This window comes from Spironucleus salmonicida, chromosome 7, assembly GCF_000497125.1.
Source record: "Spironucleus salmonicida strain ATCC 50377 chromosome 7, whole genome shotgun sequence".
NCBI classification, from domain to species: Eukaryota; Fornicata; order Diplomonadida; family Hexamitidae; genus Spironucleus; species Spironucleus salmonicida.
In genome coordinates this window covers 431369-455657 of record NC_090602.1, presented here as the reverse complement: position 1 = coordinate 455657, position 24289 = coordinate 431369, and the positions used below count along the sequence as shown (strand labels likewise).

The window sequence follows — 24289 nt, the reverse complement described above, 5'->3', positions numbered from 1 at the left end:
TATAATTCATATTATAAATTTCAAAAATGAAATATATGAAATTACACATTACAAATAAACATATTATCAATCAATCATATACTTCAATTTATAATGGCATGTATCGAATCCCTAAAACTAAACTAATTATATTTTCTGAGAAGGAAATAGATATTATTGATAATAAATTATAATTTCAAATCATATTTAACAGTTACACCTAAGAAATTAAGGAAATATTAAAATAAAATGCTATTTCTACAATAGATTTAATTTATTAAGAATCAATAGACGTAAATAAAGCTTTATTTTAGTTTAGCCGTATATAACTATTAGACCTTTAAAAATAATTATTACGAGCTAGAGATTGGGTATGTGATCTAATTAAAAAAGATAAAAATACCATTAAATTGATTAAAAAATTAAATCATACTTAAAAAACGGATAAATCAATCTAAAATTCAACCGAGTAGACCTAGCAAAATTAGCATTAACCTATAGTAATTCAATAAAAAATAAATATGATAGATAGATAATTCAACACAGATCAAGTAATTATAAACACTACATTAACTACGGAAAATAACTAAAATTAACTTAACATCTCAAGCCTCCATGCCGAAAAACATATTTCTCAAACACAAAATATTGACAACCAAGAGCCTTACGTCACAAACCAACTTACATAATTCTCTAAAGAGTAGATACTCATAACTAAGATTCCTTCGCTAAACTAGCCGGTTTCTGCAAAATTTTAAACATCAAACTAGCTAATTTAAGCTTAAAGCATTATTTCCAGTGTAGAAAAGGCATAATAATCGGATATAGTAAATTATTATCACTAGGTTGTTTAAGCTGTAAAACCTGCACAACCAGAGCCAAATCACGAACAAAGCTTGCTATTAAAACCTCCCCAACTGCCAGTATATTACTTGCCTTCTATATCTCATTCTACAAAATAAAAACTCCTTAAAGATAAAATAAGCTTTACAATGCATAAAAATTCTCCCCTTGGTAACAAATTCCGACACTGTGATCCAGCTTATAGCGCAAAATTGATCGATTCAGTTTTAGACGAGCTCATCCACGACTCATTTTGCGCGTATTTCAACACCGTTTCGGTCTTGACGAAGTCACAGATTGAGGAGTTCGTACAGACGCGGCAACGGATAGACTTTTTGGAATGAAAACAAAATCAAATCACGAAGGGCAGTACGATGACCAGAATGACTACGATAACAGCAATAACGATTCCGACGATCATCATGATTTTCTTCTTTAGCATTTGGTTCTTGACCTTGTTCGTGCTGACAACAAAGTCCTCGGCATTATCACGAAGCTGCAACGCTGAATCGGCGATCTGGTCGAGATTCTGGGCTCTTTCCATTACTTTCGCTATGTTGTCCATAACGAGACCTTTAACCTCGTCAAGATTCGACTGCAACTCGTTGGTTTTACTCGAAAACTTAACTATATTCTTCATGTTTTGGTTAAGAATGTCCCGCATTTCACCGTCCATGGAGAGCTCTTGAGCGAACTTGTAGGCTGATGGCTGATATCTAGAGGAGAACTGATTCGCAATTTCTGATAACATGCCGTATGCTGCACCTTTTTGGACATTAGACTCAGTAAACGTTAGGAATGTCACGCCATTTTGTATCAAGACGTAGAAAAACATATTATTTTGCTGCTTTGAAGCGCGCATGTTATCTTGCGCACCGAATGAGGCTAAGATTTCTTTAAGGGAACCAAAAAACTGTTTCTTCTAGCGATCATCCTTGCCTTAATGGGCTAAAACTGTGTCCTATCTAGCTATACATGTGTAGAGAATTGACATTTTTAAATGAAATTATGGAATGGTGATTTATTTAACAATATTACGTAATTATGTATTCATAGGTATTACATTTTTACTGGGAAATTAGTATATGGAGTTTGCAAAGTATTAAATTATATACTTAACAATATGTAATTGTTGTGTGAATAAAAATTCATCATAATATATACTGTTATATTTAAGTACTATCAATCGTCACTTATACTATTTTCTGCTTATAACTCGAAACCATACTTTCTCTAATCTATAATATCTTAAATCGTACAATTTTCATTATTTGATAAGATAAATAGTGTTTCTACTGTATCTTTATATAATTGATCATATTGCTGCTAGAGTTTATCTATATTTTAAATTTTCTAATGATGCTATAAATATGGGACATAGACTAAATTATGATCCTCGTGCTAAAACTAACATATTTTAGGGTCGCTTTTAAGATCTGGATATGCCTAAAAAAATTCAGTTTGCAAAAAAATGCAGTTTTAATCCATCTCGTTCATTATAAATTGTATATCTTATTACTCAATAATTTAATATTAATTATTTTAAATGAAACAAACACATATGGAAGACATAATAGAGAAGCATCTTATAATGCATGCGTAGGTATAAGAAATGCAAGCTAAATAATTACCTATTGAGAAAGACCTTATTGCAAGCCTAGAACATGTACCTACTTCTCCCGCTATAAAAGTAAAAGCAAAAGATGCAAAGAAGCCCGTCGCCGTCTTCAATTAAATTTTAGTTATCGATTGTGTCATGCCGTTTATGCCAAAGTTTGATATGATGGGAAATCCTGTTAAGTGATAAATTGAATTTGTATATCAATAATATAGTAATTATTATGAATTTATATTACTATTCACTCTAAATCAAATGATAAACTTTGTTTTATTAGTGAATAAGTTGAGAAAAACCCGTTTAGTATAATTCTATGATAACACTCCCTTTAGTCAAAGAGCTAAGATCATATAAGAAGTATCTTAATAAGTCACCGAAAGAGTGTCAAAAGGATGTAACGTCATTGAATGGAGAGACAAAAAAATCATTTTCAAACGTTATGCTTCTTTGTTTTTTATTTTCTGTGTAGATGATGATGATAACGAACTTATTGCTCTAGAAGCTATTCAATTTTATGTAGAATGCTTAGATAAACATTTTGGATAAGTATGTGAACTTGATCTAATATTTAATTACAGCAAAGCATTTAATATATTAGATGAGGTTGTTGTGGCTGGATATTTAATAGAAAGCTCTAAAAAAGTAGTAGCAAGTGTAACAGAAGCTAATACCTTGGCCGAATAACATGGATACTGATTTGATGTTTTCACTCGATTTCCTCAATTTTAGGTCTATCATTATTAGCAGTTGCAATGTTCCAATCTTATTATTCTTGTTCTCCATTAACTATTCCTGGGCCTCTAGGAATGATTTCTCTTGTCTAGGGATTTTTTATTTAAGGAGGAGCATTCAATATGTTGTCTAAGAGAACCGCCACATCTTTAATTCCTAAGCCATTTACATTAATAATAGTTAGTTGATGACCAAAAACTTCTCTGATACCTTAAAGACTCGAATTATATACTCTGAATCTATCTTTTACAACTTACTCCTTATCATCATCTCTGATAATACATCTGCTTGCTACTTCTCCTGCTGGAGGAGGATCATTTGTTATATGATAAGTCACACTTGTAATCGGATCAAAACGTCTTCCTCCAATTCTAGAAATTACTTCCTCTTGATTAACCACAAACTCTATAACGTGAGTTGGAATTAAAGATTTATCAGCTTTTAATGCATACGCTTAGAGTTCTGTTCTAGGAAAACCATCAAAGAACCATCCTTAGCTCTTAGAAAGGGTTTTAGTATAATTTGAAATTAACTCGATTACTATTGAATCAGGAACTAATTTTCCTGCATCCATAAACTCCTTAGCTTACATTCCTAAAGCCGATTTTTATGAAATTTCGGCTCTCAATAGATTTCCTGGAGAAATTTAATGTAAGTTGTAGTTTTACTACAAGTGTTTAGCCTGAGTTCCTTTACCACATCCAGGAGGACCTAAAAGTACCACACGCTTAGTTTCGCGAGTTGATTCAGAAGATTTCGGTATTTTCGCAAAAAAGTCAGCTAAAAAGTCTACAGGCGATGGTGGTAATACACGTACCATTTCTTCTAATGAAGTTTAAAGCTATGAATAAATTTAATGTTAATCTAGATAAGTTTGCAGTGATGCGTCTAAAGACATTAAAAATTGCGGAACTAATTTAATAGTATAATATATAATAACATAAATATAAATATTAAATTACATCTATTGGAATATAAAATTGAATCTTGTTTGTTCCAAAACTATAATAATTATAATAAAATAATATCATATCACATCTATTAGGGAAATTAACGTTTATAAGAAAACTTCACATATAAGATTCGAGAAAATTTAAATTCCTCTACCAATAAAAATGAGTATATTTATAAGGTATTATTTCTAATATACTAATATAATAATACAAAGATATAGCAGAATGGCTGTTTTTGTGTTTAACATTATATAATTCAATTGTTCTCTTACTCTATTTTCTATAAAATTTTAAATCCAAATTCCTCTTTTTTATATGTTCTCAAATGATGAAATCTAAATGAATAATTTAGTTTAAACGATGTAAGCAATACTCATGATAAATAATAACAATCTTAACGTTCTCTTGTGCGATTCTTTCATATAATGAAATGTATTAAATATATTATGTATAATAATATGATATCAATTTGATATTAATTATTGTTAAAATGAATATGTAAATAACAATTATTAATAAGTATGCTACTTCTTATAATATCTAGCCAACTTAAAGATCACTAAGGTATAACAGTAGTCCTATATAAAGTTATGATAACCTTTTACACTCTCCACTTATTTAGTATACACCTAAGTAAAATATTTATGAATCAACAAATACATTTAGGAAAAATAAACCTTTAACAATATAGTAAAATGATTACTTACAATTTAAAACTCATAATAATGTTTTTAATCATACTCAAATGTTGCATTAAAATTTAGACTTATCAATAAATGGAAAATTTGCTGGAGGTTACCCTTAAACTTCTTAAATAAGATACCAAGATGCTTTAAAACGGATACATATCTAGTAGCCAGTTAAAGTATTAAGTCAATCATTGATGATAAAGTCTCTCACTCATCCACAAAAATAGGAAGCCTTTTAATGATTTTGTATGTTTTATCACATTTTACACACTTAAGAGTTCCATCTAATATTGATTTTTATAATAAAATTTGTATCCATTCCTATTACGTTTACGGTTAATCCCATTATAAATCTGTAATCATATTTCTAATAATAGTTTCCCCAAATTTTTCTATGATTTTTTTGACTTTTATTTATGCAAATTCATCATTTATATCGTTAACTTCAAAAGATTCTACACTGGCTTTTAATTCTCCTTAGCAATTGGGACATGCTACAAGAAGCAAACACGTAAGACGCATTGGAGGAAAGAAAAAACAATTCGATTAATAAATATATATTAATTAATAATTTTATAGAACCGCAAAAATTAATGTCAACCTCGGACCAACCACAATCATTATAAGAACTACCAGAAACACCTCAAAACATGGAAGAGTAAGAAGAAGTATCTTAAAATTCATAATAAGAAAATGATAATACACCAAACGATGATATGACAGAGCAAGACTTAAACATATCAAACTAACCATCAAAACCTCAAACTCCACTACCACAACTCTCAAGACCAATTTCTAAACCACCGACTCCCTTACCACAAATCACAAATTTATCAACGACATAAGAGCAAAGGCAGTCTCAGTAGGCACTCTAAAATGAAATTGCGTACGGTTGCACATTCTTTTCAGGTGCACGAGGTTCCAATAACCCATTTAACGTAATAACATCTCAGGCACTATTTTAGCGCATGAAAAACGTAAATCCAATCTCCTACCACCAAGCGTCCTCATTGCTCAGAGAGCCATTTTGCGAGGATGGAAAATCACGAAATTTTGCCAAAACGAAGGCACAGCGAGATATTTAGCTCCAGTCTCTTTGCGCAACTGAAATTATTGACATACTAAACTACAGAGTGGCTCAGGTGGATTCTATCGATATCGGCCTCGAAGCGTTCAAATTGCTGGGCGCAAAGGACGAAAATGACGTTATCCCCATTGACTTGTTGGGCGAACTGATCAATCAGAGCTACGACGAGTTTCAGGATCAAATCGAGATGATAGAGGACTATCAGCAGCACAAGCAGTACGTGAAGGAGCAGATCGAAATCAGTGAGAAGATCAAGCTTGAACAACAGGGTGGTACCTGGAACGGAAAGAAGTGGGTGGATGATAAGGTATTTGCGCCAGCTTGCGTTAATGACATTATGAGTGTGATTTCAATGGCGGTTGGGTGTGAAAAATACATGGACCTGGGGCAGTTCAGAGCGCTTTTTGAAGGTATTAAGAGGTTGCAGTTCAAAGATTATAGAAGAGATATTTTGAAGGCTAGTGGTAAATTGGTAGTAGAAAAAAAGAAGTGAAAATCATATTTCGTTCAGACTAAACCTTCAACCGCCTCGAAAACAGTCTGAAGGTCAGCACTTTTGATGATACAGTGATTTTCATCACAGAACTCTAAAATGTTCTTATTGATTGATTCGATCTTTTGCTTAATAATATAGTGGTTAAAATTTCCAGTAACACCAACTTTTTCTATGCCGAATAATGATAAGCTGCCCATCGAGCTGATAGGTTCGAATATTTCAACTGAATCGTACTCATTATCTTAAATAATTGCCTTTGGATCAGCATCTAAAACTACTTTACCTTTCTTAAGCATAACTATTCTATCACATAGCGTTTCTACTTCGTCTAAATCGTGAGAAATAAATAATACTGAAGAATTCGAAGATTTGAGATGTTATAAGATTTTCCAAACACCTACTACATCATTTCTTGACAGATTAGTAGTAACTTCATCTAACAAAACTATATCAGATGGTAAAGTGTTTACAGTGGCTGAAATAAGCTAAATTTTACGTCGATCACCATAAGAAACTGTTTTTATCTTCTTGTTTAAGCAATCACGAACATCAAGTAAATCAATTAAAGTATCTGCGGACATGGCATCAATATTTCCATCTCTGGCCCTTAGATCACTAAACATCTTAATAATATCTTTTACAACAAAATCATTAGGTAAAGAATCAAACTGAGGACAATAACACACGAATCCTGAAATTTTGAATTATCCAGAAGTCTATTTTAATCCACCAGTAATGACATTCATTAAAGTTGTTTTACCTGACCCATTATGCCCAATTAATCCCTTAATTTCATTTTTATTTACAACAATATTAACTTTATCTAGTGCATAAAATGGATTTGATTTAGAGCCGAAAGCCATTGTTATTCCACTAATCTAAATAGGAGCTATAGATTGCTCTGTTTCGTCAATCATTTCTTAGTGTTAAGCTACTTCTTGATCAAATTCTATTACATTCTTTTATTTCATTTTACGAATAACTTATTTTCCATAATTGAAAAATGTTACTAAAAACACAGCTACCACAAAAATCAATATACATTAAACAGAAATAGTAATAATAATTGAGGTCATTTATTCTTAAATAGCAGGATTTTAATTATTAATATAGACAATTGCAGCAGAAGGTAAAAACCACGCAACAAAGTTTTCTTTAAACAAAACGGCATTAGCTACTAAAACCAGTAACTATGGAATCAAAACTACTGAGAACCACATAACCATAGATGCTGTAAAGGTAGATGTAAAAATTTAGGCAAACAAAAATGATAAAGGTAGCTCAAAAAATGGGAAGAAAATAGATAGAACCATTACTTCACCAACTTTTTCTTTAATTGATAAACCAAATGCACATGCAAAACCAAAATTAATGAGGCTCATTACTAAAGCAAAGCAATAATAGAATACGAAATTTGCAGTATAAAAAACAGTTTATTTTAAACCCGATACATAAACTAAATTCATAAATCCAGAGGTCTTTTGCGTGACCATATCAACTGTACAAAGAGGTAGCAAAATATGGTTTATGAATACAAAAATTAGATACGCCCCATCGTTTACCAAGTTTGTAGTGATAAATGGAACATCAGGAATATCAATCCAACCTAAAGTGGCTAATGATAATTCGTGTGTAATATTACCAGCTGCTTTTTGAGATTTTTACCATTAATCATAAAATACTCCTAAAACATGAGGAAATGTACCATCAGTCACCAATTTTCCTTCTTAGGTAACAACAGGTATTTGCTTATAAAAAATAGTTGCTTTTAAAGTAGAAAAATCTTATAGTTAAATTGGGCCAATTACAGCTGATTTACTACCGATCGTAACACTAGCAGCTTCTAAATATTAAAATGCATCAAGTTTCTAATAACTATGGATATTTGGCCATATTGAATTGAGAGTATCTAAGGGCCAAGTATTGTCATCTTATTTGTAACTCAAATACTATTTTTAATTCTTTCCTGGCATAAATGCGCTTGGAAATAAAGATAAAGCCTAATCTGCAAAGCCTATAGGAATAGGTTCTTCAGACATCCACATTAGTAGATATTTAAGAGATATTAAAAGGATATAGAACATTACTGGGAAAAGAATTATTGATAAATGCTGCCATTTCTTTGCATAGTGTTATGCAAATACAAATCTAATGTACGTAGGAAATTACTTTAATAAACGTTGGCGATCGTTCATTTTTTAATAGATCAAAAGAAGTAAATATAAATATTATATACTATAATAGAGATTATTATCAACAAAATTTAAACTGTATCAAATTGTACATTTAAACTATTATATATTATATTACTATTTTATAAAGGTTTATCATAAAAATGAAATTTAGGCCCAATATATATTTCTTACCAATAGTTATACTATTAATATTTAAAATTAGTCAATTTCTAATAAAAGTCCAAGAGAGTAAATAGTAAACAAACTGCAAAAATATACTTTCTAGATAAAGAAAAATCAACTAATATTATTGAAATCAAGTTACTTATTATTATTAAATAAACTAAATATGAAGTGTATTTTACTAATATAAATAGATAGTGTCATTGATTTTAAGAAAATGATCATAAAGCGATTTAGAACTAATAAACTTTGACAAGGTAACAATTGGTTTTCGCATCAAAATCTCAGTTTAATTTATTAAATAATTTTAGAGATTAAAATAATTTTATTCTAATCTCTAACTCAAGTAAATTTTAGTTTGTATGCTATAAAAACAGATTACAAAAATTAATAATATTATGTAACGGAATACACAATTTTCCAATTCTCTGATGATATTGATTGAATTATTTCCAACTAATTTTTAGAATTTTAAGTTATTAATTAAACTAATTCACTGTTTTATTTTTTTCACTTTTAAAGTTCTACCTTTAGAGCTGTTTTAGCATTCAAAAGCCCAGTAATATTTCTTAGCTATATACTTAATTGTTATTGCTTCATTTTCTTTTTCTCCGTTTTTGCTCGGGACAACTCTGCTTCAATTTGATTCTTTTTCACTCTCAATTCTTTGATTTCAAGATTGAGAGGTTAATCTTAATCGTTAGTATAAGCAATAATTTCATCAATTTTGAATTTGAATGGAAAAATTAAACTTGAATTTTATTCTTACTATTTTGAAATATATAAATTAATTTTATAGATAGTACAACTAAGCAAAAGTTCTGTAAAGGGATGTGGAAATTCTGATGAAAGCTTGGAAGAAGTTTTTACTAGTTTTAATGTTATATATTTAATAATTACTATGTCAATAATTATATCCTAAAATGGAAATGGGATGATATTTTCTACAACTGGTTGTATATTAGTTGTTAAATTATCGTTTACAATATACTCGAAAGGAAAAATCAGTTTTGCATTTAGATTTGTTAGTTTAGGCTTAGTTTTATCTTTATTTTTATATAAAACTAGATCTTCTATAACTAAATTAAACGGAACTGGAGTAATATTTATTGATTTTTCTAATAGAATTGTTGGTTATTAATGTAATGCTTGAATTCTATAGATGATTATGGCATCGTTTAAAAAAGTAAATGGGAATACAAATTAAGATGATGGGTTTGACCATGGTGGCTGTGATTATTCAGGTTTCTTCCTTTATTTTTCAAATATTTGATTAGAAATTAAATCAGATTTAAATAGTTTTTAAGTAATTTATGGTTTCGAAGTTTATATACTTTCTTGACTTTGCACTTCTTCAGCTTTAAAATATGAAGGGTTGAAATTAAGTATTTTTTGGACTTCTTTGTCAACCATTTAATCGAATTTGTTATCATAATGCTTCTGATTAGGGCTCAGTAACTTTTTGGAATTCTTGAGAGACTAGCTTTAGACTGGTGATGATTGTGTTAAAATACCATACATTTTATGAATTATATACTGGATTCAATATGATAATGTATAGTTTTTAAAGAATTATTAAAAACTGTTTCTATTAATTTTCTATATTACCTTAGATTCACACAATCAATAATATAAATATAACAAATATCTAATATTTTTGTTTACAATAGAAATATGTATATTATTTATTATAACATTGATATTTCTTTACTTAATGCTTTTCTGGTCAGACTTTATCTTACATGAACATTTAAAATTGATTTTATATATTAAGAAGTAATGATTTATACTTATATTTCTTCTTTATTTTTATAGTTTTAACAGTGTAATTTTAATAGCAAATTTTTGATATAATATGTACGAAAAATAGAATAAATCATTGTGATTATTTTTTCACTGTTGTATATAATTTCTTAAAAAATTTAAGATTATTTAAATATTTGAAGAATTATCTATTGATCAAACTAAATGTTCGCCTTTGAATACATCATAAACTATAAATCATTAAATAAGTTTTGTTTCTGTTAAAAATGAAACTCACGACCCGTTTACTGCGTGCATCGATACATATGCAAGTTTCACGTAACAAATCCTACAGATTTGCATAACTGCCACCTTTACCGAAATATTATAATTAATAGGTATATACACCGGCAGACCCCAAACAAAATTAAGTATCGTCAGAGGAAACCCTATTCGAGATAACAACCTCGATGCCAAACTATGATAATATAGTAAATTTTGAATTAAAGTGAAAATTAAAAGCACTACGTCTAAGATTCTTAAAATACCAAATTTCACTTGATCACTCTACAATATCAAAGCAGTAAACTCCCTTATTTCCACCTACCACAATGCTTCTTCCAACGCAAATACTACACTGGTCTCCACATTCGACTACAACACTACTGACTATACCGCTAACACCGTCTCCACTCTCTCTGGTAGCTGCAATAATGCAATTCCCATCACAAACAGCCCCTAATACGCCATCACACCACGATATTTAACTTATTCTACCCCCGACAGAAAACCCTTATTATCTCGAAAAGTCGAAAGCTAAGCACGGACTCGCCTAAACGCTCAATTATTATCTTTAAATACTATACACGAACAAACTAACATCATTTACTTGTGAAAACGCTATAAATTCAAATTCTGGTGATTGGTAGTCCAGTGACCTATGGTTCGTCTGTTATTACATGCTGAGCATTGTCTGGTACACAATGCTCTGATACTTATTAACCAAGACATCATTTTGCTACAAATTCTCAAAGCTGAGTTCTTAAACTGGTGGAATTGTTACGTTTTCCTGTTTGAATAATGTAGCTTTGTAGAAACAACAAACGGCTTATTTAACGTTCTAAATAGTGCTGATTCGACCGGAAATAACGTCGATAATTTGGATTTAGTTCTTCAAACCTGCTGCAATTAGAGTGCCGTTTTGGTTGCAATCCAGAGAAAATGGTGCTGATTTAAGGCGGAATTCACGAATTTTTACAAACTATAGGAGAGAAAATAAACTAACAAATTAGGATTTTCGGCTACCAACAAAAAGAAATTTGCCATCATGAGACCCGCAAATTAGATTTAGTGGATCTGAAGGAGCAGAAAAAATGAATGAAAAATTTGACTTCTTTTGAATTTGAGCTGGCTATTTTGTTAATTTTGTGAATTTGTTGTTTTAAAGTTAAAATGTGAAATTAATTTGAATTTTATTGTTGTTAAGCAAAATTCCGTAAACTATTATTGTATTATAAGAAGTAACGGCTAAAATAGAAGAGGAAAGGAACGTTAAAGCTTAAATTCCTTAATTATGGAAAAGAGAAATATAATTACTTAAGTGTATTTTAAAAGGTTGTATTTTCTCCTCAGAATTTACGTGAATTTAGAGTGTCGGAGAATTTGTTTGTGCAAATACATAAATTGAGCCAATTGAAGAAATAAGATAAGGAAGAGGTGGTGTTATAGATGAAATTATATTTTCTAAACCTAATGTAAGTTTAGAGGTAGGTGAAGGATCTATATATGGCAAGGGTTATTATGGCTACAAATGGAAGGTAGGTTTGATAATTTCATTCATCAGATCTTCATTTTGATAAGATTTAATTAGCACTGTCTATGGGTTAAGAATAAGATGTTCTGGTAATTCAAACGTGGATGTTTCTAAAGTTTGGTTCAACTGCATAATTTTGAAAACTGAAAGGGAAAATGTACAATTAAAATAATATATAAAAATTCATCACCAATACTCTTTTATAATGAATTATTATATTAAATAGTGTTTTGCTATTGGTGCAGTAGATTACATCACTAATATAGATAGATAAACTGATGTAGTGGTTAATTGTCTCAAAAAAGGGGTATTTATTGATTTTAAATTGTTGAATTAATAATTATAGCAAAATTTACTAGACATCCTTAATATCGAATACCTTTCTCAAGATTAACAAAATAATATTAATAGTATTATTTAGTGATAAATTTTAATATTAAGATTTTAGTAGCTTGACTTCTGCGTTATCTGGACCTTATAAACTTAAATAAGACCAATGAAGTCATGTTTATAATGAAAAATCACTCATCAAAGCTGAAGCTAATGCAGGGTAGGTCCAGGATCCCGGTGTCGTACTCTGAGAGAGGTGTCACGGGGAATGTCTGCTGGATCTAGATGTACGACAGCTGAACGAGGGACCACGCCTTACTCTTCTTTACGACCAGGCCAATAGCGCTCAGTACAGAGAGAACGTCGTAGGTGCGTCGAACCTTGTCGATAGGTTGGCCGGTCTTGAGTAGGAAGACGACGGTCCGGGTATGCTCTAAGATACCCATGCTGCAGCCAGGCGAGTCGACTTTCTGAACGAACTCGGAGAACCGCAGCAGAACATCGCATCGCTTCCAGGAGTAGGTCCGAGTGTGCCTGTCGATGATGCCGATGGCGCTAAAGACGTTGAGGACGTCCGACATGCGATGCGAGGTGGTGTTGAGTTAGGTTATGATGTCCTTGTTGGCGAACTCGAGGTTTTCACGCTGGTTGAGGAAGCTCAGAATGTTGGCGGTGGTGGCGCTCAGTGTCATGTTGAAAGGGATAATTTAAATCTAAGTGGGGCGCGTAGGGTCATATCGGTATATAATAATGGTAGTGTACGGATCGCTAGTTATGCTATATAAGTTTATATATCCATAATATAGATATAACCCCAAGTAGAAAGGAATTCCTTTGGTTGGTAGTATTATTAATTCCATATATTGCTGGCCATCGCAAAAACTGAACTTAGCGGTTTTGGATATCTTTTGTGAATATCCTATAGAGTATAGCACTTTTGTAATTTTTCCTGCCTTGGACAGATTTGTTTACCGGATGGCCTGCTTCTCCTGAAATAATGACAGGCAGCGCAACAGTGCGCTCGATGGACAACTAGGCAGCCTCGCCACGGTACAGCAAGACAGGCCACTAGGAGGAATATTATCTTGGTGCATATAGGCTGCAGATTAGCCCAATTCCCAGGCAAGGAAATTGCCAGATGTTTCTTCATTGTTACTGCGTACTTTATTGAACTGTATAAAGTAAAAGTATTTATTCGCTACCCTAAAATTTGTGGTTAGAACTTATTGCTCTGTAGCAAAATAGATAAACCTGTATCCTTAACCGAAGGTAGGCTATTAAGAATATTTATATTATGACTTGTCTTAAACTAATATTAATTATAATATTAGCTTAATTATAAGTGAACAAGTCAGTTGGAAAAGTAAATTACTAATGATACAAGATATAAATAATTATTAAAACTCAGAGATCAAATTCATAACCAAAGCTAAACTAGTAAACAAGTCCTGTATCCACTTCATATGTAGGTAATAAACTTAAATGCGATGTATTTACTGGTTCACCGTTGAGTGACCAATTTCGATTTTTATTTATCACGCCTAGTGCGCGTAGCACAGCTAATACATCATACGTACGCCTGTCTTTATCTAGTTCGTGTCCAGATTTAAGTTTGAAGACAACCGTTTTCGTATGTTCAAAAATAGACGTATTTCTACCTTCAGAGTCTAGGGATGCGTAGAATGCCTAGAACTAATGAATAATATCACACCTTTTCCATATAAAATTGCGATTTTTGCGGTTGAGAATCAGTACGGATGCTAGCACGTTAAGAACATCAGAGATACGTGTAGTTGTAATACCCAACCTATAACCTAGTTCTTTGTTTGAGAAGGACACATAATCTCGCTACTATAAAAATACTGTTATTTTTTAGGTTATAGCTGAAAGTGACATTTTAAGCGGAACGGTTATTTTTAAAGTTTCTCATAAGATCGTAGAATGTGATTTTGCTGTATAACTTTGTATTGGAAAAAAGTTGAATCAATTTAGGAAAGAATCTGTATGTTATATAATTACAAATTTATTATTATATTTATATTGGGTCTACAGGTGCCTTAGAATGGTATTATTTTGTGTATATTATTTCAAAGAAATACAACAAATAATCATAATAATAACTATTTTATATTATAATGGTAATATGATATTGTAAACATAGAATTAAGTAATTATACATTTTTACGAACGATATCACTATTAAATGCACATTTCTATACTTATTATTGGAATAATAATCATGCTCATATTTGGGTTATCTCATTACTTAAATTTTCCATGTGAATTATTAGGAATAAAAAATTGTGACTTAGAGATAATTAGGATAAAAGAAATTTTAAATTGTATTGACTGGGTTCTACTACTTATAGGCACGCTATTAATATCTATATCATTTAGTTGGGAGATAACAGACTGTATTTGTATAAAAATAAATAAAAATAGACTTAAAAATAAGTCGAAAATTAATGTTAACATGCTTAGTTGGTGATTATTATTATTATACTATTTATAATATATGAAATGAAATGTTAATTTTATTTAGTTTGACAACAGATTTTAGTGATTAATTTGATTAATACATTAATCTAACGCACTATACTGTAGTGCTTTATATGGAACATGACTGTTCTTATTGTGATAATCCAGGACTTATATTTAGAGATGTGCAATTATATTTTGATAAAAGGGACGATATCCTACTAGGACTCGCATCCTGTAGTAAAAATAACAACATATGCATATCATAAAATGTGAATTAGATCCCTTAGCTAATATTTTATGAAGATGGATTTAGAAAAGCAATTTATTTGGGCCCTTGGAATGTATAAGTTCTCATAGAATGGGTTCTTTTAAATACGGGCGAATTGATTATATAAAAATCTGATAATAAGAATATTTCTTAATAATAATGAGATTAAAAAATAAATTAATAATAATTGTATATTTTTATTGTAAACAAATTTTCCTTTTCTAAATCAATATGAGTTAGGATATTGAAAAATTAGAGACCGAGCTCGCTAAAGTTAAGCGTTCTATAGATTCAGGCAAAGGAGATTTTATGAAACTTATGGATATGCAAAAGCAGCTAACTGACTAAATTAGATCATTGAAATTGATGGCAGCTGCAGATGTTATGCCAAGTGGTCCTGCTTCATCTCAGGCAATTTGTTGCGATGATACAGATGAATAAGATGATGAAGCTAACAATGAAAGTTTTGATGTTGATATGTGAGCTGAAATTTATAAATTCACTTCAGTAGTAGCTTTCTGAACTTTATACATCTTCTAATATATAATTATTATATATAGCTTCTTCTTTAATTTCGGAAGGGGCAATTCTACCATCTTTGACTAATTCTTTCAAATTCTCTTTTGTTAAAAGCATGTCAATACGGCCTATTTCATCAGAACTTACTCCGTCGTTGAAAGTACAAATACAGAGATCTCCTCGCCCAAATAGAATCTTCTTGTCAAATTTTGCTGGAAGTTAAGCTGTTAAATTATTTGTAAAAGTTTCAGTTATTGAGAGTGGCTTTACTTGAAAAAGAAGATTACCAACTGGATGAATATTAACGCAAAAATATTAGTTCAATTCCAATACTTCTGGAACTTCTTGGTATTCTAAATCCCGGACAATTCGTGAAAAAGCCATTAAGGAATGGGTAATTAATAATATTACATGTTATATATAATAAATACAACATGAGGTGAATTACATGTCTTAAAGAGAATAGTCTCAAATAACCGTTAATGCTGGCTTAATAGAGACTATATACAAATTTTATAATTTTTAAGAATAAAAAGTATAATTGTTTGATAAGTATTGGTTATTTTAGATTTCTAAAAATTGAATGAGTATATACTATATATTAATAAATATACTACCAAATATTTATGAAAAAGACGAATAATCTTTCTCATGCTTAAATATATATATTATATAATAATATATTATTCCACTCCGATTTTACCACTCCAAAATTAATGTCCTTACAAGGCGCTCCAGCGATTATACAAGATGCATTCCATAGAAAGAACTACAAAACAAATAACGTTCTGGGAAAAGGTGGTTTTGCTGTAGTGTATCATGTGACTGATATGTATTCGTAGGAAAATTTTGCATGTAAACTAACTTAGAAATCAAGACTGACAAAGAAGAAGTTCTTTGAAAAATTTACATCTGAAATTAAAATACATAGACAATTAATACATCCCTACATAGCACGTGTTAATAATGTTTTTAAAGATACTTTAAATTACTATATGCTTATGGAGTTATGTAATGGTGGAACATTATCTGATATAGTTAGAAGAAGATAAAAGGGCCTTACAGAAGAAGAAGTCTAGCGAATTACCTACGAAATTTGCCAAGCATATTAGTATATGAAACAACATAAAATCATTCATCGTGATATGAAATCATCAAATGTATTTTTATCTATATTGCCATGTCCAGAAATTGATCCAGGAGCAGAACGTCCACCTTAATGTTTATAATGCAAAATAGGTGATTTTGGTCTTTCAGTTTAGTTAGAAGCTGATGATGAAATGCATTATACACTTTGTGGAACACCAAACTTTTTGCCGCCAGAAACTATTGTTTCTCATGTTTTTAGAAGACTTAAGATAAATAGAGAATGTGATATGAATATTGATGCGGAATGCTAAGAAATTTGTAAATAATTGGTTTATAAGTTATAAGGTAATGTAGGCAAGCCTGATTATAATGCTATTGAGAGTGGCCATTCATATCCCTCAGATATGTGGTCACTAGGCTGTATAGTTTATTCCTTATTATATTTAAGACCCCCTTTTGAAAGTAATAATATTTAAAATACATACAGAAAAATAGTAAGAGGGGAATATTAAGTTAACAGTAAAATTAATCCGAATGTTTCAAATTTTGCGATTGATTTTATTAGTAAATTACTTGTTACAGATCCAAATGAGCGTATGACTATTGAATAAGCTATGTAACATGAGTGGTTATAAGATGGAGCTGCAGTAAAACTTAAAGCATATCCTTTATAATGTAGAGATGCTGATTTCAATGCTGAGCGTTGGAATACTAGAGAAATGCTTAAATTCTGTTAATATGAGGAACCAATTCCAGTACGAATTTAATAATTAAAAGAAGGAAAAATTGTGTATTAAAAACCATAATAATAATAAGTCACACAAGAAATTACAAACAAAGAGACTCGAGTAGAAACTGTAGAAAATATGAATAAAGGTATCAATATCGAAGATTTATTAATCAAAAAATTTACATCATTTTTCTTGCTTAGCTTTACAATAAAGCTTCCAAATCCCATTGAATTTCCTCCAGTTATGTAATATCTAGACTTGTTGCCAGATGAGTTAAATATGAACAAATTAGTAGAATTTAGAAACAATTATCCTACAGATATATAGTCTATTGTATTTAATGAATATGATTTGTGGCTTAAATGTATGTCAGCATCTCCCAGCTTTAATTAATGCAGGGACGCATTTTAAATTCACAACCACACCTTCACCCTTAGTTGGATAGATTTCTCTAATAGATATGGCTTTGCTTATTAATTAAGTAATGGATGTGTGGGAGTTTTGTTTAATGATATGTCAATTATTGTATTAAGTGGAAACCTCAAGTATATAGATTATATTGATGTTTTTAATTTTGAAAACTATCAAAGGAATGCTGTACAAATTTAAAATAAAGAGGAAATGCAGCTTACTAATGATAGATAGTAAGTTATATTAAGAATTAAATTTTAACATGCTAAAGAGTTTATATCTGAGAAGAAATATAAACTTATTATGTATTTCAAGGAATATTTAGAAAACAGAAGTATTTAGCCTATTGTTTCAGAGAAGCGTGAAACTAGCGATTATTTCATAAGTAAATATTTCGATTACTTTTATGATGAATCTAGCCGAGTTTATGGTAAAAATGTTACACCTGATCAAATAAACGATGGATACAAAAAGAGGCAGTAATATATTAATGAATATTTAACTGATGAACCTTTATAACTTAATTTACCTAACCTTCCTTACGCTATCAAGATGATGACATGTACTACATAAAAGGATGCTGTTTAAAAAATTGTAACAGATTATGTTTCAAATGTTTAAAAAGTTTGTAATGTTAAGACAAATCCATTTACAGTTAAATAGATGTCAGAGATACTGGTAGGCAAAGTTGTCAACCTTTTGACATTCCCTTAGCTTTATATCAAAAGATATCACTTAAACGAATAAAGCGGAACACTTTGTATTTTATATAATTCTAAAGTTTTCTAAGTTAATTATCCAGATCACATTAAGATTATTATTGCTCATAAAACAGTTAGCATACTAAGTAACAGAAGAGAACTACTAGTTTATCCGAGTACCTATTTAAAATAGGCTAACTTTAGATTTGATGAACTCAGAACCAGAATTGGTGAGGCAAGAAGATTATATGAATTAGTAAGAAGGACAAGGGATTGAGATTTTATTTTATATACAGTATATATAAAATATAATATAATATAATTTTTTAAAATGATAACTTATTTTTTTATTAACTATATGGCAATCTTTATTGACAAATTGTCAAGTAGCAAGTTATAAATTACTGAGATAGGGTATAAGTTATACATATAAAATCTATATGATGATTAAGAATAGTAATACATTATAAGTATAGGTAAGGTTTAATTTATATGTGAAAGGAATACTCTAGGAATAATTGAATGTGATATTACAAATCTACCTTAGGTAAAATATTTAGTAAGATAATCCTATAGTATAATTGTAAATAGCTAAAGTTTTTATTATAAATTTCATCTTATATCTAACCCAATTTTTATTAAAAAATTAAAAACCTTACATTTAGATAGTGCCTATTAAAAATAGTGCAAAAATACTTGTAAACTTATGGTTTAAAATTAAGTTTTTGATATAGATTCATTAATAAATAATTAAAAACTTTTATAATAAATAAAAAAGTAACAGCACATTACAATATAACGAAACGATGGTTTATTATTATATTAAGGTAATTAATACATAGTATTTACAAACTAACAATTTACATTACCATCGCTTATTATTTTGGCGATTATTATAGCCACGGTGACCATTAAGTACAAATATTACAAAATGTATGAGCCTTATAACGCAGATGATAACTTTTTAATTAATATTAATAAAGATTTAGTACATAGATAAGAATGTTTATCGGAGTTTTAGTCGGTATTAGAACAAAGTAAGCAGTTATTATATTAATAAAATTCTGAATGATTATATTATATGGTATATTTATTAGGATATTTTATTTATGAAATGTATGTTTATCAATAATCTTAAAAATATTTAGTGTTATGTTATTTTTAATACAAAATCCTTATTAATAAAAATAAATCAAATATAAAAAGAAGTTGTAGGGTTATAATTATATTTTAACTTAAATTATTTACTTAGTAAATTATTATTCATAGGGTAATATAAAAATTAGGACTTTATTTTATAATTTTAATCGAAACTGGATTTATTGTCATTTATGAAACAGTTAAAGTTGCTCTTTACCGATATTTAGTATTAGAATCAATTAATAAAAGCTAAATAAATTAAATTTTATTCTTTATAGCAGTTTTACGATTTTGCTTATGGTCATTTGATTAATACTGAGATAAATTTATTAAGATAACAATTTAATAAAGTTGAGTCTAAAGCTTCTATCATATCTCCTACATTATAGTATCAACTATAAACATAAATGATACAATATAAAATTAAATAAATTAATATTTATGAAATTAATAATAGTAAGATTATTTTATCAAGTAGTTGTTTGTTTTAGGTATCATCCTTTAACTGCTTATAATTATATCCTGATAGAACATACCTCTTATAAATAGATGATAACCGATATATATTAAATACTGAATTAGCAAATAAGCGTGATTCAATAATTATTTCCTAAAAATTGTTATAAGAAAAAGGTTCTTTCAAATTACTACAAGATATTTAAGATGTACATCAATAATTAAGTTATTCATTTGATATTATTATTTATAATATACCAATGAACATCTTAAATAAATATTATTCAATAGACAAAATAGTATTAGAAAAGTCAGTTTTTCATTTATTTTTTGGGGAAACAATTGTATTAAAACAAGTACCATGTTATATTAATCAACGTACTTTTTTCGTAAATCCACATGGAATACTTGTTTATGTAGATTTTAAATTATAAGAATTATTATATGAAATTGGAAACTTTGTTTCAGAGTAATAAGTAAACAAATTTCATTAGATTTTTAATATTTTATTCTAAAATATTTACTAAAAACAATTTACAAGCAAAAAAGCCTAAAATTCAGATCAACTATAGCTATAAAATGCATTTCAATACTTAAATTTATCAATTGATATCGCACCTCCGATATTGTTCCAATTAATTTTGTATAAATAATAATTCATTTTTTAATAAACAAACTGTTTCAACTTTCAAAGCTAGTACCTTTATCTTATGAAGTTTAACGGAATTAGAAATAATATTTTAATAATACCTTATTTATACTAATAAAACAATGAGTAATAAATTCTTCATATGTAACAAGAAGATTTCGATATCTTTGATTTTAGAAAATAGACGTAATTAAGGGAATAATTTTAAATATTACAGTCAACTGTGTTACTATTTCAAGGAATTTTTAACTACATTCCTGACAAAAAACTATCGTAGTCTACTTAAGTAAGTTTTTGTAAATATTATATAAATCAGCAACTTATAAAACTAAAATTTGAGTCTTCAATAAATGTTTACCTTAAAACAAAATATCTTATATTATATAAAACATTCATTAATGACTTTTACAATTTAAATAACGAAGATTTACCACAGCTTCTTATCGACTATAAATTAAATTTTCCACCAAAAACTAAAGAAGAAGTATTAATCCATATTATATGATAGATAATATAATTTCATTTGACCATTTCTTTTATATGTCAAAATATAAAAAAATTTGGGACGTAGACGTTTCGGTTGATACATTTAAACTACTTCAGCCACTTGTTGATATCATTAGATATAACTAGTAGGTAGATCCCTAAGTTGCACTTTAGTAGATTTTTCTAGCAGACCCTAATTTCACTTTGAACCAATTGGTTCTCACTGAAGTTATCTAACTCCTATCAAGAATATGTAAAATAAGCTAAGATTCTATTATTTTTGAAGTATAAAAATACGTTTCGGACACACAATCCCATGAAAAGTGTGTGTAAGTATAAAAATGGATAAAAATGATAAAACCAGTTTCAAACAAATAAACTACATTATCATAGTAATAAAAGGTTAGAATATAGATAAAATCACCTTATCATGGCAGTCACCCTCTAGGGGTCGCATTTTCCTCAAAGCTGAATAAATTTAGAGAAGACTCGCATACTGCATATTAAGTATAAATTAATGAATATAAACACTGCTACACATAAATTTTAGAGCCAAATATCGAATATATCAACTTTGATGTATAATAATTAGAGTATACAAAAGTAATTTTGCCGTAAATTCATCCTAGTTTGAACTTAATTTTTGCCGCACCTATGGCCAAACTGGTTAAACACTAAATTAACACAGTGAATACTTTCAAATGGTCTTAGAGTTAAATTGATATTGGATTTTCAAATGACAGTTTTGATGCACCTGATCTTATTTTAGCGCGTCGTAATGTCCATGATGAAATTCTAGAAGATTTTAATGATTGTTTACTCTAAAAGACATAATAATGGTATTTACGTACTAAAAAACCAGTTGCATAACATCACGGAATTATCGATTTGACAGGGTGTTATGTTCCAAAAGAGGTTATTTTCTAATCAATTTATCAACGACTACTTATAAAACTAAAATAAAATGGTTTTGTATCAGTTTTTGATATTGTTGAAGAAACAAAATACCTCATTTATTTCCCACCATTTTAAGCGATAGTTGACTAACGTTTTTATGGCACAATTTCACGTTTTTTACGCTTCAATTCAAACATAAATTAATCAAGTTGCTACGTGAAATCAGTAGGCATTGGAGGTTAAGTTCGTTTTCAAATACACGGATCACGAGATCTAGGTGCTAACGAGGAGATTACTTTATTTCATAGTTATAGTGTTGTCAAGGAAACAAGTGAATTAGGGTTGTTTTTGACACATTTTAATGATGTAATTGAGCAAATTCAACTCATTTGTGATAGTAAAAAATGGTTAAATTATACTAAAAACTATAACCAAAATCAGTAAGTTCTAGGTAAAAATGCGTTTTTAATTTCATTTTTTGACATCTTGATGAGCAAAAATACATTTTATAAAACAAAAATCTTAAATTAAAGTGAATTAATTTCGTTTTTAAACGAAAATTTAAAATTTCACTTTCCTGTCATTCCGGCTTAACAATTTGGAATAGAACCTGGAGGTCTAGGGATTTGTCAAAACTATGATTCAACGATAACTATTGGTAATGAGTTCCTCCCTGTTATATTCTAAAATTTATAACAAAGTGGTATTTTACAATCTGAATCTTCAATTCTGAAGTTTGTGAAAGAATTTGAGAATGATTCCATCTTTATGAATAGTTTCAACTATTTTGCTATTTAAAGAGCATATTCTTACTATAACTATTAGTGTGAAATCGAGCCTGGTAATTCACAGGCTCGATAGGTTAAGTTAATTCTCGAGAATTAGACAAAGACATTACTTGATGCTTAATTAGTAATTTTTACAGGACCACATCTTTATCCTAATTTTCTGCCTTTTCAGATATATTCCCCATTACTTCGGAATATATACGATGTTACTTTAGAAAAAATATTAATTACGACTTTTAGTTCGTTATCTGGTACATTATAGGGTGCTGCTATAGGTCTGGAGGAATTTAGTTCATATGAAATTAAGAAATTATGCTTGCGATTGATTTAGTAAAATCCTGTATTTAATAGATTGTCATGGGGTGAAAATATATCATTGAATGAGTTTTATGAGGCTTCTATGAAGTTAATTCAGAAATCTACATACAGAGATATAGATGAGGCGCTTGCTTAATTTATTGACGTTAATGTGATTGAATTGGCAAAATATGCGAATTTTGCATTTCGAGGTGAAGTTAAATAGATAAGCGACAAAATATAACTTTTGGTTAATGCTTTTAGAGGACACATAGATCCTCCTATTGAAGAATTATTGCATTGTAGGGTTGACCCAGAATTAGTTAGATTCATTTGCAGCGAGCTTATTGAGTTTTTAAAGAATCTAGCGCCTTTGAATTTAAAACCTAGGGTTGAAAGCAAGAAAATTATGTAAGAAGGTAAAAACTGGCCTTTTTGTAGTTTAGTTGGCAGTGTAGGAATTGACTCTGGGTGGGGTTATTAGAATACTACATTACCTTAGTCTTAGATTCATAAATAGAAAAGTTATAAAGATTAGTACGAGTAAATTTAGTTCAGTTATGGTTTTCGATGTGCGGTGAGTTAATTAAGTGGATTAGACATTAAAGAGTGATAATTACAGCTTTAAATGTATTCAAGATATACTTGCACTATTATTCGTTAGTGTTTTACCAACACTTCTAATTACTAACAATATATTATATAAAGATATTTAAAGAATCTTTCAAGATATTAA

General features: G+C 29.2%; 20 protein-coding genes across 20 annotated transcripts; 9 read left to right on the top strand and 11 right to left on the bottom strand. All coding sequences in view use genetic code 6, as the record gives it.

The window, feature by feature from the left end:
* Positions 1-26: 26 nt before the first annotated feature.
* SS50377_26988 (uncharacterized protein) lies at positions 27-1166 on the top strand (the record flags this gene model as incomplete). Its single annotated transcript, XM_067910788.1, has 1 exon — positions 27-1166. The coding sequence occupies one exon, from the start codon at positions 27-29 to the stop codon at positions 1164-1166; it is 1140 nt and encodes a 379-aa protein (XP_067761475.1).
* An 8-nt stretch (positions 1167-1174) lies between these two features.
* SS50377_26987 (Synaptobrevin) lies at positions 1175-1816 on the bottom strand (the record flags this gene model as incomplete). Its single annotated transcript, XM_067910787.1, has 1 exon — positions 1175-1816. One exon carries the CDS (start codon positions 1814-1816, stop codon positions 1175-1177), a length of 642 nt encoding a protein of 213 aa, XP_067761474.1.
* Positions 1817-2004: 188 nt separating this feature from the next.
* SS50377_26986 (uncharacterized protein) lies at positions 2005-2319 on the bottom strand (the record flags this gene model as incomplete). The annotated part of the gene is made up of 1 exon (XM_067910786.1): positions 2005-2319. One exon carries the CDS (start codon positions 2317-2319, stop codon positions 2005-2007), a length of 315 nt encoding a protein of 104 aa, XP_067761473.1.
* Positions 2320-2368: 49 nt separating this feature from the next.
* On the top strand, positions 2369-2626 carry SS50377_26985 (uncharacterized protein; the record flags this gene model as incomplete). The annotated part of the gene is made up of 1 exon (XM_067910785.1): positions 2369-2626. One exon carries the CDS (start codon positions 2369-2371, stop codon positions 2624-2626), a length of 258 nt encoding a protein of 85 aa, XP_067761472.1.
* A 69-nt stretch (positions 2627-2695) lies between these two features.
* SS50377_26984 (Sigma adaptin) lies at positions 2696-3136 on the top strand (the record flags this gene model as incomplete). Its single annotated transcript, XM_067910784.1, has 1 exon — positions 2696-3136. One exon carries the CDS (start codon positions 2696-2698, stop codon positions 3134-3136), a length of 441 nt encoding a protein of 146 aa, XP_067761471.1.
* A 10-nt stretch (positions 3137-3146) lies between these two features.
* On the bottom strand, positions 3147-4070 carry SS50377_26983 (Adenylate kinase 2; the record flags this gene model as incomplete). The annotated part of the gene is made up of 1 exon (XM_067910783.1): positions 3147-4070. The coding sequence occupies one exon, from the start codon at positions 4068-4070 to the stop codon at positions 3147-3149; it is 924 nt and encodes a 307-aa protein (XP_067761470.1).
* A 129-nt stretch (positions 4071-4199) lies between these two features.
* On the bottom strand, positions 4200-4547 carry SS50377_26982 (Transmembrane domain-containing protein; the record flags this gene model as incomplete). Its single annotated transcript, XM_067910782.1, has 1 exon — positions 4200-4547. One exon carries the CDS (start codon positions 4545-4547, stop codon positions 4200-4202), a length of 348 nt encoding a protein of 115 aa, XP_067761469.1.
* Positions 4548-5021: 474 nt separating this feature from the next.
* On the bottom strand, positions 5022-5336 carry SS50377_26981 (uncharacterized protein; the record flags this gene model as incomplete). The annotated part of the gene is made up of 1 exon (XM_067910781.1): positions 5022-5336. The coding sequence occupies one exon, from the start codon at positions 5334-5336 to the stop codon at positions 5022-5024; it is 315 nt and encodes a 104-aa protein (XP_067761468.1).
* Positions 5337-5407: 71 nt separating this feature from the next.
* Positions 5408-6394, top strand: SS50377_26980 (uncharacterized protein; the record flags this gene model as incomplete). Its single annotated transcript, XM_067910780.1, has 1 exon — positions 5408-6394. One exon carries the CDS (start codon positions 5408-5410, stop codon positions 6392-6394), a length of 987 nt encoding a protein of 328 aa, XP_067761467.1.
* Positions 6395-6408: 14 nt separating this feature from the next.
* Positions 6409-8592, bottom strand: SS50377_26979 (ABC transporter, ATP-binding protein; the record flags this gene model as incomplete). Its single annotated transcript, XM_067910779.1, has 1 exon — positions 6409-8592. The coding sequence occupies one exon, from the start codon at positions 8590-8592 to the stop codon at positions 6409-6411; it is 2184 nt and encodes a 727-aa protein (XP_067761466.1).
* A 672-nt stretch (positions 8593-9264) lies between these two features.
* Positions 9265-10275, bottom strand: SS50377_26978 (uncharacterized protein; the record flags this gene model as incomplete). Its single annotated transcript, XM_067910778.1, has 1 exon — positions 9265-10275. One exon carries the CDS (start codon positions 10273-10275, stop codon positions 9265-9267), a length of 1011 nt encoding a protein of 336 aa, XP_067761465.1.
* A 509-nt stretch (positions 10276-10784) lies between these two features.
* On the top strand, positions 10785-11009 carry SS50377_26977 (uncharacterized protein; the record flags this gene model as incomplete). Its single annotated transcript, XM_067910777.1, has 1 exon — positions 10785-11009. The coding sequence occupies one exon, from the start codon at positions 10785-10787 to the stop codon at positions 11007-11009; it is 225 nt and encodes a 74-aa protein (XP_067761464.1).
* Positions 11010-11059: 50 nt separating this feature from the next.
* On the bottom strand, positions 11060-12442 carry SS50377_26976 (uncharacterized protein; the record flags this gene model as incomplete). Its single annotated transcript, XM_067910776.1, has 1 exon — positions 11060-12442. One exon carries the CDS (start codon positions 12440-12442, stop codon positions 11060-11062), a length of 1383 nt encoding a protein of 460 aa, XP_067761463.1.
* Positions 12443-12831: 389 nt separating this feature from the next.
* Positions 12832-13332, bottom strand: SS50377_26975 (E2F/DP family winged-helix DNA-binding domain-containing protein; the record flags this gene model as incomplete). The annotated part of the gene is made up of 1 exon (XM_067910775.1): positions 12832-13332. The coding sequence occupies one exon, from the start codon at positions 13330-13332 to the stop codon at positions 12832-12834; it is 501 nt and encodes a 166-aa protein (XP_067761462.1).
* A 712-nt stretch (positions 13333-14044) lies between these two features.
* Positions 14045-14536, bottom strand: SS50377_26974 (E2F/DP family winged-helix DNA-binding domain-containing protein; the record flags this gene model as incomplete). Its single annotated transcript, XM_067910774.1, has 1 exon — positions 14045-14536. One exon carries the CDS (start codon positions 14534-14536, stop codon positions 14045-14047), a length of 492 nt encoding a protein of 163 aa, XP_067761461.1.
* A 629-nt stretch (positions 14537-15165) lies between these two features.
* On the top strand, positions 15166-15552 carry SS50377_26973 (uncharacterized protein; the record flags this gene model as incomplete). The annotated part of the gene is made up of 1 exon (XM_067910773.1): positions 15166-15552. The coding sequence occupies one exon, from the start codon at positions 15166-15168 to the stop codon at positions 15550-15552; it is 387 nt and encodes a 128-aa protein (XP_067761460.1).
* Positions 15553-15620: 68 nt separating this feature from the next.
* On the top strand, positions 15621-15872 carry SS50377_26972 (uncharacterized protein; the record flags this gene model as incomplete). The annotated part of the gene is made up of 1 exon (XM_067910772.1): positions 15621-15872. One exon carries the CDS (start codon positions 15621-15623, stop codon positions 15870-15872), a length of 252 nt encoding a protein of 83 aa, XP_067761459.1.
* A 21-nt stretch (positions 15873-15893) lies between these two features.
* On the bottom strand, positions 15894-16292 carry SS50377_26971 (uncharacterized protein; the record flags this gene model as incomplete). The annotated part of the gene is made up of 1 exon (XM_067910771.1): positions 15894-16292. The coding sequence occupies one exon, from the start codon at positions 16290-16292 to the stop codon at positions 15894-15896; it is 399 nt and encodes a 132-aa protein (XP_067761458.1).
* A 242-nt stretch (positions 16293-16534) lies between these two features.
* Positions 16535-19117, top strand: SS50377_26970 (Serine/threonine-protein kinase PLK; the record flags this gene model as incomplete). Its single annotated transcript, XM_067910770.1, has 1 exon — positions 16535-19117. The coding sequence occupies one exon, from the start codon at positions 16535-16537 to the stop codon at positions 19115-19117; it is 2583 nt and encodes an 860-aa protein (XP_067761457.1).
* Positions 19118-21586: 2469 nt separating this feature from the next.
* Positions 21587-24166, top strand: SS50377_26969 (uncharacterized protein; the record flags this gene model as incomplete). Its single annotated transcript, XM_067910769.1, has 1 exon — positions 21587-24166. The coding sequence occupies one exon, from the start codon at positions 21587-21589 to the stop codon at positions 24164-24166; it is 2580 nt and encodes an 859-aa protein (XP_067761456.1).
* Between the last annotated feature and the right edge of the window lie 123 nt (positions 24167-24289).